General features: G+C 40.5%; 1 protein-coding gene across 2 annotated transcripts in view; it reads right to left on the bottom strand.

Annotated features, from left to right (window-relative positions):
- The window catches only part of VGLL4 (vestigial like family member 4), a 76575-nt gene that overhangs the window by 58241 nt on the left and 4662 nt on the right, over positions 1-13672 (bottom strand). Inside the window, exon 2 of one of the 2 annotated variants that reach the window (XM_066195593.1) lies at positions 11200-11276. The exons of the other annotated variant lie outside the window; for it this stretch is intronic. Coding sequence (XP_066051690.1) covers positions 11200-11263 — 64 coding nt within the window. The 5' untranslated portion in view covers positions 11264-11276. The remainder of the gene's footprint in view (positions 1-11199; positions 11277-13672) is intronic. 2 annotated transcript variants of the gene reach the window in all.

Here is a 13672-nt window from a genome sequence, read left to right as displayed (position 1 = left end):
AACAGAATAAAAGAGGAAAGGGAAATAAGTTTGTAAAAACATATCTGGAATCTGTCATGACAGAAAGAAAAAACTCTGTCCCAGCCACAGCCAGGACAGAATCCAATCTGAGAAATAAATCAAAGTTCTTCCTTTCTCTTTAAGTACTTTACAAAACTCTCTCTTTATTAATTTACACCTGTTAATTGAAACGACTGCAGTGCTCCCAGAACCTGCTGTTAGCAATGACTGAAATGGTGAGGGGAGCACAAGGGCACAGGTTGGAACAGAGCAGTGCTGGGCAGGAAGGAACAGCCACCAGCAGCGGTAAAAGAAAAAAAAAAAAATCTACATTTTTCTGTTGTCAGCCTTCCTCCCATTCCTAATTAACATTTGAGTATGACAGAGCAGAAAGTGGCATGAACTCCATCGAGTGCAGGCAGGTAACAATATTCCCGTTTCTATTACAATGTGAGACTGCCCTTGTCACATGGGTTTGCCAGGTTGCCTCTGCTCTGCCCACAGATGGATAAATCTAATCTTGAAGATTAAATTTATCTTTAAATTGCAGAATTTTCTTAAAAATTGCAAATATCAAAGCCCGTAGAACTCCAGAGATTGTTTTAAAGCCATTGAGAACCCACTAAGTCCTAATTTCTCACATAATCTCTGTTCTGACATGGAATTACCATTTGAAATCACGCTCTGCCTGTCCTTGTCCAAGCGGGTGTGGTGAGATTTGGTTGGATAACGACAGAAGTGAAGGAGAAATCCATGAAATTTCATTCCTGATGTCAATCCCCATTCCAGCTCTGAGCTCTGGGAGCAAGGAGACAGCCTGGCCACAAAGTTAAAGTGACTTTTGAAGGCAAAACATCTGCTGGGACTCATGAGAAGCTGAGCCACTGTTCATGGAGCAGCAGGAGCCAGGAGCTCACTGAGGCTCTTCAGGAACAGTCTCACAGCTCAGAGCTTTCCTCCAACGTCTGTAAATACAATTCTAAAACACGCAATAATCAAAAATCTCTTTTTATTTTTAATTTTGCAAGTTCTTCCTTTCCACAGAAGACAACAGTGCAAAGCCCATTACTTTCCTTCATACTCAAACACTGACAAAAGACATTCTTAATAAGCTCTGCACCTATTGTATTCAACAGACTAATAAATTATTCAATGATAATTCTGTTAAGGGACTACTACTAGTGTCGATGTATTTAAAGCTAAGTAACTATTCAAATACACTTCTAAAATTGGAGTTCAACATTTTGCAACAAGAGAATAATTTGAGTAGGTACAAATGTAGCATAAGATGATACAATTGTGGCAAGCACCAGCATTCTGCAATAAATACATCCTGGAAAAAAAATATATGCTGAAAAAAATACATATATTTTGAAAAAAAAATTCTGAAAAAAAATCATCCACAAATAAAAATATATGTACAAATAAAAATACATGCCCAAAATCTCCCAAACACAGATCCTTGCACAGTAAGATCACAGATTTCAACACTGCTCAACTTGAACATCCTGGAATTCCAGAGCACTGTTGGAAAACCATTCTATTGTCTGCTGCTGAGGTAAATCTAAGGATAAAAACAACTGAAAGAGGTCTTTAATAGACCTCATGTTTTGGAGGTGAGTTCAAATGGGAAAGGACAAGTTCTGCATGTTTATAAAATCAATTATTATTCCAGGCCAGGCTAAGCAGGAGGTGCATGAAGATGCAGAAATTGGGAAGAGGGACAGCTGGAGCTGTGGACGAACTGGGCACTCTTCTGACAGGAGCCACATCCATCCAGCCCCCAAAAAAAGCAAATAAAGGCAGGAGATTTCCAGTAATGAAGTTCCAGTTGTAACACACAGATGTTTCCACACAAACCAGACAATGTGGGCATGACCCAGAAATTAAAAGCAGTTACTGCTCTTGGCATAATTCCAGAAAAAAAATCCCAGTGCTTGTAGTAGAATAGTTCCCTTTGAATCAAGAAAACACACAAAGGGATTTTGTGTGTTTATTTGCCCAATTTCTGCCCAACTGTTTGGAATTTCTCTGCCTTACACAGCAATAGATGTGTAGCCAAAGCAAATTTATTCCAGCGCTATGAAATTATTATCACGCAGCACAACACTCTTGCAGGGGATGCACAAAAACACTGGAAGTGTTTTAGGGCACCTTTCAACGAATTAAGCTTAAAGTCAGAACAGAAAGAGGGAAAAAAAATCAGAGGAGAGTACTAAATCACTCTTCAATTTGCTAAATAAGAAGGATTTCTCCTTTTAAGCTAATGGATGACAGAATTTTCTGTAGTGACATTGTTTATGGCTGCCCTGCAGATTTGCAGCCAGAATTCTGCTTTCACAGGGGATTGATTTTTTGAGTCTGCAGCAGAAGAGGGAAAAGAAATAAAAAATAAAGCAAGTATTATTGGTGTTTGCTTCTTGGAGAAAAAAACAAGCTTTCCTTCAGGCTTCTGAAGCAAAGCACTGCTGCTTCTTCTTCCTTCTTGAACAAAAGGCAGAAGTCGGTAAAGCAGGCTGTTAATTGCCTGTATCCTCTCTGTTTCACAAGCCATTCCATCAGGACACTCACCTTGCGTAGGAAAATCCATGTTCACATCCCTCCTCCTCCCCCAGGTCAGAATTTGAATGGCAGACCATAAATAAAGTCTGGGTTCCCAGCCAGGGAAAAGAGAAAACTCCAAACAGATGCTCATTAACTAAGAACCTGCAATGCTGCTTTTTACAGCAGACTGTAAAATTTCTATGATCATTTCACTAGAGGCTGTGTGAGTGAACAAGGAGTGAAGGTTGCATAGGACCACCTCAATTTTAAGTTTTAACTTTTAATTTAAAGGCAATTTTAACTGCAGCTGGAAGAACTGGGTTTGTAATGTTGAGCCTGGTTTAAGACACGGTTTTAGAGGCAACGAGGAAATCGCTAAATGCTCCATTCCAGACACTTGATAAAGTGCTGAAATAAGTCCTGTGCTTGATAAAGTACTGCAACAAGTACATAAAAACCATAGAGAAAGTGTTAAATATTCCAAATCTGTTAGAAATACATATTATATTATTGGCTTTTCACAAATATTAAGATAAATGCTGTATGTATAATGTTAGAATGACTTTGCTGTATAAATATAGATTTATTTCCAGCTATTAACAAAACTTAAGAATAGTAGTAAAATAGCTAACATATAGTAACGCTTGGAATTGAACTGTCTACTTAGCTAAAATAACATCCAGCAAACATATGATAAAGACCCAACTCTACTAAAATGTTAAGTATCAGCACCTACCATCTGTGGAAAGTACAGACCAAAGCCCAAACTGGAAGTAATAATAAAAAAGGACCAAAACCACAGCCAAAATCCACATATGCTCTAAAAAAACAGACCCAAGAAAAGACCACACAAAATAGCTCCTAAAATATACAAGCTAGTTTATGGAAATGCATGACTATACTTACTAGTCTATGAATATACAACGGACTGATGAAATAAAAGAGTATTTAAAGAATATCTCCAAAAATAGGTGTACTATTCGCTAAATGCCAAATACCCAGCCATTTCACTTTCTCTCTTTACTTTCTCTTGTCTCCTATTGTCTTTTTACTCAACTTCTCCAATTTTATCAAAAAAAAACCCAACTTCGTTGCTCGCAAGTACATAATAAAAAGGTAGAGAAAGTGCTAAACATGCCAAATCCCAAGTGCAGCGGAAGCACGTGAACTCCTTTCCTCTCAGCAGCTCTGCCTTTCCACGTGTGGCACTGCCATTCCCAGGAACGTTCTCTGCGCTCCTAAAGGACATCCTGCATTTTCCTGCTCAGCCTGCGGTGCTTCTAATTCATGAAGAACTTTATTTTCTCTCTAAAACCAAATTAAACACGCCAAATAACACGTGTCGCGGGAAGAACGGGCAGATTTCCACGGTGGTTTCCATCCCCGCATCAGGAATAACTTCCCTGCGTTGCTGGGGGAATTCAGGCTGTAACAAACACGAGTTCTGGTAAAACAGACCAGGGATTTTTTTGGGGGGTAAAAAAAAATCCCAAGGCCAGCATTTGAGAAATGCCAATCGTTTTAGGAGCACGTGCACTGACAAGTTCCATACGGGATGTGCCAGCCTGGTATTCCGCCAGCTGGGATTTTTGGTGTCTGATGACAAATTCCATCCCAGCGAGGAGATTCCTCCCCCTCCGCTTTGCCAGGCAGCATTCAGAGGGATGAAATTTCAGCAAACGCCCTTTTTTTTTTTTTTTATCCCAAATTAACTGAGAAGGAAAGAAAAAGCCCCGATTGTGTGGCGACCGCTGGGCAGGAACATCTGGGGCTGTCCCAAGGATGCTCTGACGTGTTTACAAACTGCAGGCAGCCGAACTTATTTTAAAAAATCCATTCCCAAGGAACACGCAGGCCCCTTTTGTTCCTGCAGGAATTTCCATCCCTCCCCCGGCCCTGCTAATGGGGTTCCCCTGCTCCTGAAAGGCATCGAGGCGCCGGGCGGACAATTGCCCCATTTTCCAGCCTATTTAACGGGTTGAAAACATCCTTTTGTTTTCTTGCTACAATAAACTCGGAGGGAAAGAAAGAAAAAAAAAAAAAGGGTGAAACTTTCAGGGGGTGAGAATAATTCATTGGGTTTTTTCCAAACAGAGCAAGCCAAGCAAGTTGACCTACCTAAGGCTGGTACTTCCAAGAAAATCCTAAAATTAATGGGATGGCCCTGACAGCACTCACAGGAAGCTACTCCGTGAGATCCTGAGTGATCAAAACACAGAAAGGTTTAGGAAAGACAAACAGCAGCAGGGTCAGGAGTTCAGCCATTCAGATATTTGACTAAAAACCAGCTCTACCGATATTTAAAACAGAAGATATTCGTGTTTTCTGTGGGGCTCATCAATCTGAAAGCAGAACGCTCTGCATGTTATTACTCAGAGGTTTATTATTTCAAGCTTTTGGTGTTCACACAACATCAGACGATTCAGCCTGCATCTCAAGGATTGAGCCACTTCGGTTTTCCCATCACATTATTACCATTATGCTGACACAAGACATTTCTACTTTCCCCCCTTCCATTCCAAAAAAAAAGGGGAAGATTTATGTCAGAAATTCCACTCCAAACCTAACAGGACTCCCTCCACCATTGATCAAACGTTACTTACATGACAAGCCGATAAATGTACTTTTAACACCTCTCACGGCTGTTAAGGGATTACAAATGTAGATTTTTGCTGACACTGCTCCTTAGAAATTCGAGCTTTTCTTCCAGAAAATTTCAGTTTCTCTTTTGCTGGACAGCACGGATAAGCTCTGAGCACAAGCACAGTTGCTAAATCATAAAAACTAAACTATTAAAAATTATTCCATTACTTAACTACAGATTAATTTCCACAATTAAAGAATCCAGGGTATTAAACGGAGTTGCAGAACACCACCAGTCTAATCACACCTCTAATTTTTAAGACCAACTTTTTCCGTATATCAAATATCTGCCTCTTCTCTCAGTCAAGCTGGCGAAAAAGACAACCAAATCGACATTTTAATTAGCCATAAAAGAAGAAACAACCGTCCATGTGGTGAATCCATCTATATTCGTATCAGAAATTATGCTGGAGAACTTCTCACCCTCCCCTGGACCAAAGTCCTGAAGAAGTCGCCAAGCTCTAAATGAAAACTTGTGCTGGGTTGGATATTAAGAGATGCCCAAGAGCTGACAAACCCTGATTAAAAACCCTCAAACTCTGAAAGCGCTCAGAAAAAAACCCCAAAAACACACATACAAAATACTGTCAAATTTATAGACAAAAGACAAAATAAAAATCTGAATTCGAGTGGTTTGAGTTGCCCTTGACCAAGCAGGATTGCAGCAAGTACCGTCCTACAAAACAAAAAACGTCATCACGGGAGGAGGCCTGGAAGCCACAGGAAGGAAGATTTTTAGTAGAAGCATCATCTACAATCTTTTCACTTTAAAAAATGTAATAAAATGTAAAATATTAAAAAAATAAGTAAAATCTTATTTAGGCTAGACTGGGAAAAATCCGGACAGGGATTTCCTCAATCTCTGCAATGACTCCCAGGTAAAGGAACAGAACCCAACAGTCTCCAAAGCAAGGGATTTTGAAGGACGCAAACACATTTTAGATGTCAGAAGATCCCTAAACATGCCCAGGATGCCCTTATTAAACCTAATTTTAGGTTTAAAAACGTTTAATTTTAGGTTTTTAAGGGAACTGGATTCCCTTCCACCCCTGCAGCAAAAGTTCCGTGGATGAGCAGCAAGACTGAAATCTCTCTTAACTCAGAATCCAAGACCTTTCCCATTTATTTCTTGGTCCCAAGATTTGCTATTTTGCACCTACAGGTGCAAATAAAATACAAAGGGCAAGTCTCATGATAGGATTGTGTTCTACTGGAAATCTTCCCTTGTTTGGAGTAATACTTTGCTACGGAATATTTCTTGTCCTTACACTGCAATTCTTCCCACTTTTACTCGGAATGGGGAGAAGTTGTCAACAGAAAATAAACAAGGACCGTGAGATGAAACTGCTCTTTCACATCTCCGCAAATGTCCTGTTCCCCATTCCTCTGAAGCTGGTGAATCTCCAGAAAAAAGGGAAAACAAACCAACCCCACACAACCCAACCAACGCTGGAAAAAACTTCACAGTCCTCCCAAAACCAAACTGCAAACGATCCTCAGGACTTCCTCGGTACCAACTTCATTCACACATCAAATTCCATCCAATTCCTCCCTTTCAGTCATCCAAACACCTTCAGGATCTGGGCTACTTTCAGTGCTGAGGGAACAGTTCCCCCAGCGATGGAAGCTCTTCCAAGTCCTGCAAACGTTGATTTTAAATCCTGCCTCAGGCTCACTGCCCATCATTTGCCATAAATTTACACAGCAAACAGCAGCAGCGTAGGTGGGACAGTCCTGGTGATGCTGGAAACGTTTCACCATTAATATCTTCAACACAAAAAACAACACTCCAGTCTAATTCTGCTACAAATACTGCTTGTTTTTTTTTTATTTAAAACAATAAGCCTACAGAGTCACCATCTTCTTCAAAAGTGCTAAAAAATAATCAATTCTTCTCAACTCAGTCTTGAAGCAGGATTTTTTTTGGGGGGATCAGCTATCCAAAACAAATAATCATTGCATATTTATTCATTTATTCATGAGGGGGTGGCAGCCAGCACAAAACTCCTGCCGCTAATGAACTCCTGCTACCAGTGAGAGCAGCAAAATCTGCTTGGTGGCTCTTGTCCACACGAGGGTTTTATTACAAAGAGGATTAGGGTAGGGATTTTAAAGCACAATAATTCCTCTGTACCAGAAATATCAACTGTAATGGTCTGCCTTTATTATTTGAAGTGGATTAAAGTAAACCACATAAAAGCAACTGTTGCCAAACAATAACAGTGTTCACAGGCAAGGAGGGTGGAATTGCACTTCCAGGCTTCCCTGCACACATGTGACTGATGGCACATGTGCAAGGAGCATGGATTCAGCAAAGAGAATTTTTTTTTTTTTTAATGCAGTCCTCTATCAGTTTGGTAAAACATAAATCAAGACTCAACAGGTATGCATTTAGTCCAAGGCATTACAAAACAAAGTTTTACCCAGGACTTGGTGGTGCCATTTATGAGCTGTTCCCAAACCTTTCATTTCCTTCTGGAAGTGTATTTTCTCCTGCTTGCCCACAGCAGATTTTTCACTGTATCACCCCTGAGAGATTGAGAATAAACATGGTTTTTCTCATTAATTCCCAAATTTTTAAACTGAGTTTACATATTGTAGGGAAGTGTAAAAGCGTTCCTATAAATCCGCACAGACTGAGTACGAAGCGCTTACAATAAAATCTGCCATTAGTGTTTTCCTTCACTGTTCTCTCAATTACTCTCAAGATTATGCTTTTAAAACCCTGTTTATAAGTGAAAGACCAGTTCCCAGACCCCTTATACCAGTTCAGTACAAAATTATGATCCTCCTCACTGCCTGAATACTTGCAGAAACCCTACCAGCTTATCCTGTGCTCTTCCAAAAGCAGCCAAACTGAGCCCTGAGCAGATGAGAAATCAGAACAAGCCCAGGAAGAACGGCGCAGGGCAAGGAGAGCAACCAGCGTCAAACATCTCACTGGAAAATGCAGAATTCAAGTTTACAATAATCCACATTCTGCCAGGTTTAAGGCTGTGATAACAATCAAAATCCAGCCGGGATGCACATCACAGAGATGGATGGTTACTTCTTCTAAATGCCATTTCTGGGATTGAAAAGAACCCAGCAAACCCCTCCAGGTGCCATTCATAGATGAAATAGTTGCACGTTACCTATAGCTCCCCATCAGGGGAAAGTGATTTTTTAATGGCCTTTCCTCCACTGTTGACAAGGCAGAAATTAGTGACCAGCCTTTAACACGCCTGACTCACAATGACATCACTGCCTGTCCTCTTTTGTTCAGCCTCCTTTTGATGTTTTAATACAACAAACCCTAAATAACTGCTCCCATCTCCGTGGTAAGAGTTAAAATCCCAAACTGCAGGAGCCATTCCTGCTCCATAATTAATCTTTCCCTGTGACACAGCAGTTAAAACAAATGTGCTTCATAAATTTTCATTGCTAACAAGTGCAGGATCATTTCAGCTGGGAGCTGTTGAAATCCAGTTTATAGTTCCTGAGCTAAAGCAGAGATGGGGCTGAAAGCAGCAGCCAGGGTTAACCCAGCACTGCCCAAGGAACAGCCAGGATGGAGACTGGGGGGATCACCTGGGGGCCACCATCACTCACTGGGTCTGTCCTGGCCTTTACTCCTCCCTCTTTGCCTTTTTTCTTTCCATTACCATAATTAGAACGTTCTATTTCAATTATTTAATAGTTCTTATTTTTTTTTTCTTTTCTAATTTTCACAGGTTTTGCCCTTTCTTCTGGCTTTTCTCCCCAGCCCAGCAGGGCTGGGGACATGCAGGTGAGGAGCTGTGTGGCACTTGGTTGCTGGCTGAGGTTAAACTCATTTAGGTTAAACTCATTTCTTTAAGTGCTGCCGAATTGAAAAGCATTCGTGTTAAACAGTTCATCATTTGTACACACACTAAGACACTCCAGTATTACTTGGCCCTGCAGTGAGTGCAGGATCCTCCACATTTCAAAGCATGACATTCATAAATACTGAATATTAATTATTATAATAACACATATTATTAATAAATTACCAATTTAACAATATTGGTAATATTGCTGCACTCCTGGTCATTACTGGAATATTGGAAACACGGCAGAATTCTGTTTTAAACCAAGTCAGTGGGGGTAGAGAAATGCAGACAGCACCAGGGCTAGAACCTCACTGAAGGCTCAAGGATAACAGCTAAATTCTGGATTCAGACTAACTTCCAAATTAACTTCTTTTTACCCAGAATGAGTTCCAAAAGCTGACACAAGCTCCTTTCTCCCCTCTCAGCAGCTCCTGCAGCACTTTGGGCTGTGCTACAGCAGCAGGGCAAGCTGCAGACAGCACAAGAAGCTGCAGAGTGGCATAAATCTAATTAAGTCTAAGTGGTAAGACTAAAGGAATGTAAATTAGAACCAGATCCACATCAGCTCCCTCACATGCAGCTTGCACTGAATCAAACTTCCTCTGGATTCTCTAAAATCCAGCATTCCTGCCCTGTGGAGCTCAGAATCAAGCTACAGTCTTCGGCAATAGTTAACCAAAAAGAATGCGTTAAAGCTCAAGAAAATTGAGATTACAAATTCAAAATCTACTTTTTTCAATGTAGCCAAAAGAAATCCGCCCTTCCCCTCAGGCCAAAATGATGGCTGAAATGATTTCCTCAAGGAGTTCCACTGCTGTTCATTCTGCCAGAAGTAGTCAATAGCTGGGGCAAACCCACCAAACCACCCCTCTGCAGTGGCACCACTGAAAACCTGGTATTTATCCAGCAGCAAATGTGCAAGAACAGCAACATCGACATTCATTACAGAGCAGATTCACAGCAGTAAACCAATTACTTCATTCAATATCCAAGGCTAATCATTTTCAAAAATATATACAGAGCAAAGGAACAAAAGAAGAAAAGCTGCATTCATCTTAAAAGGTGATTTTATGCACAGAAGCCACTGGCAAAAGCAGTTTGAAATTTAAAATACCATTTTGCTAGTCAGAAATCCAAAATACCGTGTTTCTCCTGAGGCTGAGACCCAAAGTGCACACACTACTCAAAAAACACATTTGTTACTGAGCACGCAGGTAACACTCTGATCTGTGAAGTGGCACTGCAGCTTGGCGGAATTGAAAATATTATTCTAACGTGAGTTAACCCGTCTGAAACTCTTACCATGAATGGCAAAAGCAGAAATATTACCCAAATAACGGGCAACACGAGCCTCTGACTGTTTATAACCCTGTAATTCCTTTTTGCTGGCAGAGAAAGGCAAATGAAGAGCTCATTACTAACGACAACAACCAGGCTGAGGGTTTTGATCAGCTGTGAAACCTTTGCAGCCCACTGGTGCCCACCCAGTTATGTGCTCTCAAATGAGATGTCACCAAAACCATCTGGGAGTCTGAGTTCTCAACCTGGCCTTAGTTTGACAGCAGCTCCACCCCAACTTTTTGCCTGCTAACAATGCAAGTGGGAAAAGAGGCACCTTCGCATGAATTAAATACAGTTTAAAATAAATTCGTATTTCTGTTATTTATCAGTCTTTGTAATGACTCCCAGGTAAAGGAACAGAACCCAACACTCTCCAAAGCAAGGGATTTTGAAGGACACAAACACGTTTCAGATGTCAAAGGATCCCTAAACATCCCCAGGATGCCCTTATTAAACCTAATTTTAGGTTTAAAAACGTTTAATTTTAGGTTTTTAAGGGAACTGGATTCCCTTCCACCCCTGCAGCCAAAGTTCCGTGGATGAGCAGCAAGACTGAAATCTCTCTTAATTCAGAACCCAAGACCTTTCCCATTTATTTCTTTGTCCCAAGATAAGGGAAAAAAAAATAAAATAAAATCAGTCAATCTCTCCTGCCCACTGAGCAGTTTGAACCCAAGGTGTTGGGAAACAACTTCTGAAGGGTTCCCTACACATCTACATGACCCTGAAGAGAGTTTTTTACACATCCTGGACTCAGTACAATTGCAGTCTGGATCAAAGCAGGCTGACCCACAGAGCAAACCCAGAGCAGCTGGATGCAGCAAGGCAGGGAACTCACGTTTCTCATCATCAGCATGGACCAGGGATGCTGCCCTCGACAGAACATCCAAGGGAGTCTCCATTCCTCTCTGGATCCTGCAACATCCACAGGCAAAGTTTCAGAGAGTAAATTCAACATTCAGAGCGCACACACACACACCAGGTTTACAGCAGGAGTAAGAAAAAGAATCCAAAATCTGATTTTGTGCAGTTCTTTTCCTGTTACAGCAGCACAGGACTGGTAAGAAGTGTTACTGCTGGAAACAGGGAAGTGCTGGGATTGCCCTTTCCCACCCAAACAAAGCAGAACCCCAAATTCCCAAGGGCTGGAGCTGTTACACTGCTCCCACACGGTGTAACAGGGTCATTTACTACCTGTTGTAGTGCCTGATAAACAGCAATATCAATGGTATCAATGATACTGTCCTTGCAGTGGATCGCTTCAGATCCTCAGGATTCCACAAACTTCACCTCCTCACCCTCTCCCCCTGCCCAGAGCAGAATCATCCAAATTTTATTAAGACTTTTTTATTAACAAACACAGTTGAACTCTGGGTGTGTGTGTACAGCCACACACAGAATTGTATTTTTTCAATCACCATCACACCTCAGCAGCTGCTTTTGCCTGGATCTTGCTCCTTACAACACACAATTCCCATCCATGAAAAACTCACTCCCAGCACATTAAAAATGCCTTTTCCAGCACTACACCAAGGAACAAACTCCCACAAAACCAATGATTGCATTGCAGCTCCTCAAAGTTTCACCGGAACGGCTTCAAAACTAAAAAAGGAGATGTTTCAGTATGGAATTCCAAATACATGGAAGGGAAAAAAGGAAGGAAGAGAATAGCATGTGTCAAGATGTTTTTACCACAATATTTGTGTTTTCAAACAAAAAGGCAACACACAAGCAGAGCTGTTAAAAAAAAAAACAAACACCCCAGAACAACTAAATTTTGTTGAGATTTTTCCACAAAAAAAAACCAAACAAACAAATAAAAAACTTAGCAAAAACTTCTCCCACAAGAACTGTTTCTTGTAACTTTACAGTATGATCTTTAAAAAAAACCAAAGGTAGCGGCAACTGCAGAAATGTCAAACACGTGTCCAGCATGTACACGGACTTAACAACAAGCACATGTTTGGGGAGCAATTTCCTTGACTCTGCACTGGAACAATAATCCCCACTATCCTCACTCCCGCTTCCTAAATAAGTCAGATTTTAAACTAACCAAAGACTTTGAACTGTAAGAAAAAGGATTTCAAAGTGTTTGTGAGTTAAAAAAAAAAAATGTATTTTTAAGTTTTGAGCTTTTAAGTTTAAATAATGACTTCAGGATTTCCATAGAACTATGCAAGAAGAGACAAATTTGAAATAACCAGATGTATTAAGGATTCAAAAATGTTTCTCCCTCCCTGCCAGAATCAGCTTTTACTCAAGAATATTTGGTCTAAACTTATAAAGTCAATTAACTCTTTAATTTAAAGACAATACCTGTGGGCAAGAGGTTTTAGAAAAGAAGATCTTAGCTTATTTTACTATTTTGTCTTCATTAAATATTTATTCCTTTCACACCCGGCCACATCCTCCTCCAAAGCAAAGCAAAGGTTTGGAAGAGGATGTTCCCTGAAAAGCCTTCAGCACAATTCCACTCTCGTGCCTCAGAGCTTGGCTTCATTTCTTTCATATTTTTTGTTTTCTTGGGAGTTTCCTGAGCCTCTCACACAAATTCTTCTGACTGAGTTAAAATTCAATTGGAAGAATGATTTAGACTTGTCTGATCAGGGGATACAGCTACACACCAGACTGAGAGAACTCAGGATTCAACGCTGCACTTCAAAGACAGTGATACAAACATTTCTGGTCTGAAGTCCTTAGGAAAAAAAAAATCAACTCTTGATAAACAACAATGCAAAGGACGGCAAAATGTCTCATTAAAAACAAATTAACTATACTAAGAAACATTTATTTTTTTCAAATGATGGGAGTAGCAGATGCCCAATTCCCTTCTGGACCCTGATGCCAGTAAGGGAATTAACTGGTGACAGAAACCCACACTGGGAGAAGGAAACAGGAACCGAGTCTTCATTCAGTTCAGGAAATTAGACACTTTAAAAACAACTTGACTGAAAGTGGCCTCACTAGAGCTTTGCAGCTCTGGGTATTACTACAGTTCATCTCATGAGAGAGCCGCTGAGGTGTTCCCCTGACATCACAGCCTTGTGTTCATTCAAAAGCTGCAATTCCCAGGGTGAAATCCCACAGATTCTGGCACTTTTTAAACAGAGACAAAAATTACCTGCAAGGAGCTAAACACTGCCGGGTTATTTTTCAAATACTGTCAAATATCTCTTGATCTCTAAACTAAACTAATAAACGAGTGATTACAGTTCAGGAAAGAAATGAAGAGAGAGTGTGAGAGAGGAGGGATCCTCTCTTAGCTCCAAGTTGAAAATCCAAATTTGAGCAAGGCAAGGTCAGAAAATGCT

This window comes from Chamaea fasciata, unplaced genomic scaffold, assembly GCF_029207755.1.
Source record: "Chamaea fasciata isolate MVZ Bird 193981 ecotype frontalis unplaced genomic scaffold, bChaFas1.0.hap1 SCAF_13, whole genome shotgun sequence".
NCBI lineage: Eukaryota > Metazoa > Chordata > Aves > Passeriformes > Sylviidae > Chamaea > Chamaea fasciata.
Note: the sequence above shows the minus strand (reverse complement) of the source record. Positions and strands in the feature narration are given on the sequence as shown.